Source organism: Candoia aspera, chromosome 4 (genome assembly GCF_035149785.1).
Source record: "Candoia aspera isolate rCanAsp1 chromosome 4, rCanAsp1.hap2, whole genome shotgun sequence".
Lineage (NCBI taxonomy): Eukaryota > Metazoa > Chordata > Lepidosauria > Squamata > Boidae > Candoia > Candoia aspera.
Window position 1 is genome coordinate 105508594 of NC_086156.1, and position 8686 is coordinate 105517279.

At 43.5% G+C, this 8686-nt stretch overlaps 1 protein-coding gene across 1 annotated transcript; it reads left to right on the forward strand.

Annotated features, from left to right (window-relative positions):
- The first annotated feature begins 7442 nt into the window (after positions 1 to 7442).
- LOC134496877 (olfactory receptor 4N2-like) lies at positions 7443 to 8381 on the forward strand. Its single transcript, XM_063302593.1, has one exon. The coding sequence runs from the start codon at positions 7443 to 7445 to the stop codon at positions 8379 to 8381; it is 939 nt and encodes a 312-aa protein (XP_063158663.1).
- Positions 8382 to 8686: the final 305 nt, after the last annotated feature.

Here is an 8686-nt window from a genome sequence, read left to right on the forward strand (position 1 = left end):
CGCTTTAAACTCCAAAGCATAATCTGCGACCGATCTGAACCCCTGCTTGAGTTCCTTCAGGGCTCGCTTTGCTCTCTCTTTTGCTAAGGGGTCCTCGAAGTGTTGTTTCAACGCCCAGAGGAACTCATCGAAACTTTCCAGTTCAGGCGCTTCCGACTGGCACATCTGGACATACCAGTCTGCCGCCCTCCCCTTCAGTTTGGTGGCAATGGTGATGATCCTTGCCTTCTCCGATTGGAAAACCGCTCCCCATTCTTCCATGTAAGTTTTCGCATTCGTCAGGAAGAACGAGAGTTTGGTCGGGTCCCCATCAAACTTGACAGGGAAGTCTCGCATGCCGCCTCCCGCTGGGCTGCGCCCCACCACTGGTGCTGCCGCGGCTGGTGCTTCCCTGGCTCGGAGCGGCGCGGGGCCCCGGGGCGATCGTCCGGGCGATGCTGCGATTTCCATCTGGACCGACTGGTCCCCTTCGCGCCTCCGCACCACCCGTCGCCATTCCGGGGACCGCCCCTGGGAAGAAGGGGTTGAATGCCTCTGGCTTGATTCTTCCCGGACCTCTCGCAACGAGGTCACATCCAAGCTCAGCTGTTTCAGTATAGCCTCCAACGAATCCATTTTGGACTCCAGTACTCGGATCCGATCCGGAGTGGGTGAGCCCTCCGTTGGCTGCACCTGCACCACGTTGGGGGATAGTGGGTATCTCTGCCTCCAGGATGGGCCCCCCGCTACGGTGGCATCTCCTTGGGTCTCATCCCAGGTGAGCAGCTCGCCCGGGGAATTCACGGTGGTCTCCGGGGCCGTTTTCAGCCCCCCGGCTTCACTCTCCGACTCGGAGCTCGCCTCTTCCCGGATGGCTGACAGCTCCCCCCCTTGGGACGGTCGGCCGGACTGCCTCACGGTCGAGTCCGGTTCCCCTTCTTCCATCATCATGATGTCGGGTTCGGTCATCGCTGGCTCTCTCCCTCACAGGGTTCGACACTTGTCTTTCCTGGACAGGGGCCAGCGGGGTTAGGATCTGAGATTCTCAGCTTTATGTAATGATTGCCCTAGCCCAAATACTCAGACTCACAAGAGGCTGCTAAATGAAATCTGATTTATTAAAGAACTAAAGACAAGTACAAAGAAAGCTGAGAATGAGCAAAAGCGCGCCAAATACAAACTTAAACCCTTGGTGCAAACGTATCCCGCCTCCCTCGTAACAGCCCCGCCCGGCACAGGTGCTAGCAATCGTCAGAGTTGCTAGCCTGGGAAAGTAACCTTGAGCGCAGTAGATAAGACAAATACATTCCAAAGCAAAGCGAAAAGATAACTGTTCCCATTCTCCCCACAGAGATGAAACACACATCCAATTAATGACATGCGAAACGTTACGATGTATCAAAGACATTGAAACGGCGAACATGACAAAGTGGCAGAAAAGCCACTCAGTTGCCTGTAACTATCTGAAGATCAAAGCCGTGACAGAATCAGAGTGAACCAGGGTCCAGCCCTATCTCAGGAACATCAGCCATAAACAATTCAAATATCAAGGCATGAAATAAGAAGTGTTAAGGAGCAAAAATCAATTTTTTGAAATGACGGTTGACAATTGAATTCCAGCCTGACTGAGTAGATGAAACTATATTTCTGTGAACTCCTTCACTTACCCTTTCTCCATTCCAACTTGTTGTATTTTGTTTCAGGAAATCTGACTTCTTCACCTTTTTCTCTGAGAGTTCAGATCCCATCTCTGGCATTAGCCCTCATTCTTGAGGACTTGGGAGTGTCCTCAAGTATCAACCTCCTCTATTTTTGGTTCAAAGGCAACTGGCTTAGCTTTCTTTCTTTTTTTTAATTTGCTAAGGACATTGCTTGGATCTTTGGAGATTCAGCTGTATTCTGGCTGGAAGTTAAAGCTTCTCACTTGGCTCTTTGAAAAACGCTAAAGGTACTTGAATGAGGTTTTCATCCTCATCTAAGTCCAGTTAAGCTCTCTCAAGGTAGTTGGTTCTTCATGTACCTATATGGTTTATATCCTGTCCAGTTGCAAGAATAGCTGACACTTCTGATTATATTTTCCAAACCACAAAACTGAATCAAATTTCCGTGAAGTCAAAAGGTTGTTAAGTGTTGCAAAAGCATTCTTTTAAAAAAAAACTTGATTTTTTATAAGAGCAGATTTTGAAGAAAAGCCTACAAAACCTCATTTATTGCGTACTTATTTAAAAGTGACCCAACAACCAGTAGACAGTCTTGGTAACCAGAAACTGATTTTCTCTCTCTCTCTCCCTCTCTGCCACAAACTTCAAGAGCAGTCTACTTAGAGGGAAAGGTTAACATTAAAAATAATGTCAATTCTTACTTCTAAAAAAAAAAGTTTAGATGATGGGAATCCATGGCACCAAGTCTCATAAAGTAGCTGTTGATTTTTGGTAACATATTTTGAGGAAGGTGGGCTCTGGAAGTCTCTCTCATTCTCTGTCTCTCTCTCTCACACACACACACACTATGGTTAATACTGCACCTTAATCATCATTCAGATGAACACATTTATGTATTCATTCATTCATTCATTCATTCATTCATTACATTTGTATTCTGCTTTTTATCCAACAGGCCTTCTTCGACTAGCTCACAAAGCTTGTAATAATAGCTCCATCTCTCAAGTTTATCATTTTAAAAAGACGCATCATCAAAAGGAAAAAATCCCTCAAGGGCCAGATCTTCATTATAACATTTTTATGAAGAACTAGCTAGAGTAGGCAGGAGTTTAAGGCAAAGGGGACCTTAAAATGGCTGGTCCCTTAGTAGTCCATCAGATCCCTGTTTCTGCTCCTTTTAGAAATAGAAAATACACTAATAAAAATAACAATCTGTTAAAAATGTAAATATTTTAATTTAGATTAGAATTCTATTCTAGCCTGTGAACAGCCTGACCCTGGTAGCACTCACCCTATAAAGACATCCCACATTGCTCTCTAAGCAGAGAGCAAAAGGCATCTAACTCCATCCTATACCAAGTGACATGGTCTACTTTGAGTTCTCCTGGTAAAGTCAGACCATTGTGTGCTGAAAAGACAGAGGGATACCAGCCAGGATCTCACACAGAATCACAGAGTTGGAAATGTCTTCAGAGGTCATCAATCTGCTCAGTGCAGGATCTGCTAAAGCATGCTGGACATGATGATTACAGCTGTAGCTTGTTCAGTTAGAATAAGGAGGTCACACTTATCTCATGGAGCCATAACCCACAATTTACAAACCTGAATGATTGATCAGTTATATGCCATCAAGTCAGTGTGGACTTTTAATGACCACATAGAAAGACTTCCTCTAGAACACTCTGTCCCCAACCTGGTCCTTCAAGACTTTTAGTGGTGCATCCATTGAATGAGTTCAATAAATGAATAAGTTGATGGCTGTATAACATAAGAAAAGAATTAATTTACCAAACATGATAGCCTGATTGAGAATATTTTCAGGATATCTGCAATAACTTCCTAATCATGGGTAGTTATCTCCAGACCTGTCCCAACTTACCCTAGACCTTCTTTAGGCTCCACCTATGGGACCTGATGCTATTCATCACACCACTCCAGCATCATCCACTTACTGGAATGCTTGCTAGTATTTTACCAAGTGGCAAGCCCTTGTCTCTTTATATTTTACCTTATAGGTCTTCCAATGTATCCCTATATTTCATGTGCCAGAACTGAATGGGTTCTGACCCTGGTAAAATTTCTCTTCCCCAACTGAAACCTAGAATTTTAGCCTGGAATCTTGAAGTGATAAGATCTGAGTCCATCTCAATGTTTCATAATGTTTAGATGTGATTTTACCTGCACATCTATGAGAAAAGGGGAGAGGGTTGGAAATAGGGCTGGGTCTACCATTTGGCAACCTGAAGTGGCCACCTCATGTGGAAGTTTCTGCTCCCATCAGCCATTCCTCTCAATGGAAGGAGGTCTGATATTGTGTAGTCTACCATGTGCCCTTGAAGCTAATCTGCTTTTCACAAGTGATGGAGACAATACTGGGCTGTCAAGGGTTGCAGTAACCTTCAACTCCTTGTGTCCATGATGGGCCAAGACACAAAGCACGATGTGCTAATCGTTTTAAAAAAAGTGCTTTGTGTCCCAGCTCATATCCTCATTGCCCAAAGTCCAGCAGGTGGCTTTGTAAGACTGTTTTTTTTCCATCATGACTCATCAGTTCTGAAATGTCTTTCCTAATTCCTTCACCATTACTCATTTGCCCTTAAATCAGAGGATACCACTTTACCTGTACTGAAGACCACATTTAGTTTTTCGCTGGCATGTTGAGGGCTACATTGCCAAAAGTTATAAGCAGAGCCTGGACAAAGCCTAAATTGGATTTCATTTCATTAATATAATTAATTCCCTCCCTTCCAAATTGGTGACAACCTATAGAGGGTTCTTGCTGCTGAAACCAGGTTTTTCATGGTCCTGAGACTGTACAGTTCTCTATAAAATGGTCACTCATGTGAACTTTTCACAGGATTTTGGAGGATAATCCTAAAAGATGATTTAGGACAATCTTGTGCCCTCCATATGTGCTGAACCTCCATAGGACAAATTCAGAGCCATCATAGCAAGGGTTTATGGGAGCTGTTGTCCAAGACATTGGGAGGGCAGCTGTCTGGGGACAACAGTGCTAAAGTTTTGATCATTAGAACACAGCCTGGAGTCCCAGGAGAATATGGAAATTTCTGAAACATTGGAAGTTGTGCCTCCCCCTCCCTCAAATTTCCCACGAGATTGAGATTTTAAATGTGACCAATAGACAAAACATAGGCAATAATTGTGCCATCTGTATTGATTTTTATTTTGATGGCATTTAAACAAAATTAAATAACATGTAGTTTTTTTATCCAGGTTTCTCTCACTTTGACAAGCTGTCCAAAAAGGTGTAACTCCCAGTCCCAAGGCTGTAGGACAGACTGGGAATTTTTTAAAAAGCCACCCCCAAGAAAATGATAGTAAACCACTTCTATGATGTTGCAAGAAAATAACAAGGAGGTGCCACCAGGACTCAGTCTTGATTCATAGGAGACTTAATTCTCTTTTTAAAAAAACTATGTAGGATCAGACCCAGTTAGTCCTCAAAGGGGAGACCACCCAAAAATACTAGGGCAGATGGGGAAGTTGGTGACCTCCCAGAAGAAAGCAATGTTGCTGCCAAGAAAATTACATGGACATGTCTATGAAGATACCAGGAGTCCAGTTTAACTTGAAAGAGACCTTTCCTTTTACCAATGTTTCACTCAAAAATCCAAGTGTAGCTCTTGGCCTGAAAGAGATTGTGACCTACTGTACCGTACATCTCTCATCTCAATATCCTGGTGGTAATAATAATAATAATAATAATAATATGTGTGTGTGTAATTTGATGCTCAGGTTTCCCTTAGCTATGCTGGTTATGTAAAGATTTATTGGGAATGAGGATAGATTGGAATATTGGATGAACAGAAAGATGGGCTATGAATCTTTTTTTTTCTAAATACATAAATAAATAGTGACAAGATATTCCAAGATTCCATCTCCTTTTGTGAGCTCATCAGGCCCACTGAGAAGGCAAATCTAATTGCAATTGTTTCTCTCTCAGCTTGCACCACCTCTAGAGATGTTCTTGCCACTAAAGAACCCAACTGCTAACTTATTTTTATTGTCTAGAAACTCCCAGAGACTTGAGCTGGCTTCCTTCCAGGACTTAACATGAGAATGGACTGCCTGATCCCCTTAAGAGTCTTATCCTGGGTGTCTGCAGGAGATAATTTAGTACTTGGAGATGCGGTGAACTATGACCAGCCAAGGATGTCTCTTTTCTCATCAAGATACCAAACGGTAAATCCTGGTTTTTTTCCCCCGGATCTTCACTCTTTCTCACAATTTATTCTTTTGGACGATGTTTGTGGATTTCTCTCTTCAGTTTAAACACAGGGAAATTAAAGCTATTATGAGAAATAGCTGACAGAGCAGGTATTTTAACCTGGGAAGAGTTACAGTTAAAGGGGAGAAGAGGACACTGGGCGAAGCAAATTAGTTCTTTGTGGCTCCAGAGAGTGCAGAGAGATCCAGTGAGTAAAAATGGCAAGGAAACCAATCTGGGTGAAACATTAGGGCAGATGTTTCTAATAGGGTGGTCTGTTTCTTACCATCAGCTTTGGATGGCAATAGGCTCTCCTTCTCAGGAGGTATTTAAGCAGAGGCTGTTCACAAGGCTGAAACTGCATCCTAAATACAGGTTCCGTGCTGAACAAGGGGATAAAGTGTATGAGATCTAACATAGCCCCTGCTCAGTTCTATGCTTTGAGGGGGTCAAGTTAGGATTCGAAATGGTCTTTTGCAGAAATCTTGCTGAAGATTTCTGCAAAAGACCATTTCTTACCATTTCTTACCAAGTCTTACCAAGTCTTACCAAGTCTTACCAAGACACCAGAAAATTAGATCACAGTAATTCACCCTGGAAGCTCATTGCTATTTAACCAAGTCTTAGTCTGATCAACCTTTGTTTGGGAGACCTCACTGATGTCCTCCTCCTTCTTCTCTTCCTCCTCCTTGGTGGGGAAAGGATATAAGTGAAATAAAGGTGGTCCCTGCATCATTCTTCCCATTTCTTTAAGTTCACATCTTCTTGTGTTCATGGATGGACCTTTGTTTAATCTAAACTCTGAACTACAGAGATGAGATCACTAATCTAAAATCAGTCTGAGTTGGCCAGGCAATACTTTGGGCCACCTTACTTTCCTTCCATTGGAAAACTCAAGATTTAGGAAATCAACCCTACCACACAAGTCTATTGCACTGGTAGCCCTAACCCACTACATAGAAGAAGTATTCCCAGGTTGATTTAGAACATCAGGATGAACTTCTGGCTGTATGAACTGTCAGCCAGAACAGACTGCCACATGAGCAGTATGTTCTTCTTCATTTGGGGGTCTTCAAACAGATGGATGGTCATCCGTCAGAGATACATAAGGGATTATGCACTGAGCAGGGGGTTGGTCCCTTCCAACTCTATGATTCTATGTGCTCAACATTACATGTAGCTCTGAAATGCACGGAGCCCCTGGAGAGAGATTGCAGAGAAACGCACTCCCACATGAGTTCCCATAAACAGCTACCTCTCAGCTGTATGAGGAAGAACTCCAACATCAGGAAGTCTTCATCTCCATTACAGCCCCTAACTTTGATAACTTTCCACATGTGTATTCTTCAGTGTATTCTTCCTCCAGTCTAAGTACACAAAGAAAGAGAACAAAAATATAGCTTCCTGCCAGCTAACTGGGAAATACTGTAGGTGATGATAGCAATGAGGTTTGGAGTTAAGAAAGTGAAGACACAAAGCTGTTGAAGCTGCAGCTTGTCAGTGATTTCTCAGTGACTTAAAGCTGAGCTTTTAGCCCTCCCTCTTTTTCCATTGCAGGAGATCACCCGGGCAAAATGGAGCATGGGAACGGCACCATGGGGGTAAAAGAGTTTGTATTGTTGGGTCTCTCACAGAGAAGGGAGATCCAGCTCTTTCTTTTTGTCTTCTTTCTTGTCTTTGACTCCATCATCTTGCCTGTGAACATCCTCATCATTGTTACCATATGGAGCAACCCCCGCCTGGCATCACCCATGTTCTTCTTCTTGGGCAACCTAGCTTTCTTAGACCTGTGCTACTGTTCAGTCACCCCACCCAAAATGCTGGCTGACCTATACTCTTGTCGGAAAGCCATCTCCTACTGGGGCTGCATGTCCCAGATTTTCTTCCTTCACTGGTTGGGAGCAGCTGAATTCCTCCTTCTAATAGGTATGGCGTTTGACCGCTATGTGGCTATCTGCCATCCTCTGCATTATGGCAATGTGGTGAGCAAAGGCGTCTGCCTGGGCCTGGTTGCCACCGTGTGGCTTCTTGGCTTGGTCCATTCTTTGATCCAGTTCATCCCCATTATACACCTTCCTTTCTGTGGCCCAAACAAACTTGACAACTTCTTCTGTGACATCAACCAGATCATCAAGCTAGCTTGCACTGACACCTACATTCTAGAGTTTGTCATGTTCTTCAACAGTGGCTTGGCTACCTTAATGTGCTTCATTCTTCTCCTCATCTCCTATGGGGCCCTTCTGGCCAAGGTGAGGTCCAGTGCCAAGAAAGGAAAGAGCAAAACAGCCTCCACATGTGTCACCCACATCATTATTGTCTTCATCATGTTTGCTCCTGCCATCTATATGTACTGCCGACCTTTCCAAGCCTTCCCACTAGACAAAGTGGTGGCTGTCTTCCACACTGTAGTCTTTCCATTGATGAACCCCATGATATACACACTGAGGAACAATGAAATCAAGCTTGCCATCTGGAAAATGATCATCAAAAGCAAGGTCTGGGTTGGGAAGTGACATGAATAGCATAGTGCGAAGACTCCCACCAGATATCACAACTGTGTTTCTAAAGATGTGCGACTGAGGCGCAAAACAATCCACACTAGCAGTGAGATTCCAGTTCATTCTTTTTTCTCTCCACTGCCATTCATTTTGATCTCGCTTTTTCCTTTTGACTGGGTCATTCCCCTACAATTTTCAACCTGGCTTTTTGATTCTGTCTTGTGATGATTATTTTGGATGTGTTTTGGTATTTGTTAGGAATGCTAAAGTGTGGAAACGTGGGACATTAGCTAAACTAAATTCAGCTATGAATGAAACTA

Excerpts from the sequence above, each read along its gene's own strand:
- LOC134496877 (XM_063302593.1), top strand. The coding sequence starts at position 7,443 with ATGGAGCATGGGAACGGCACCATGGGGGTAAAAGAGTTTGTATTGTTG.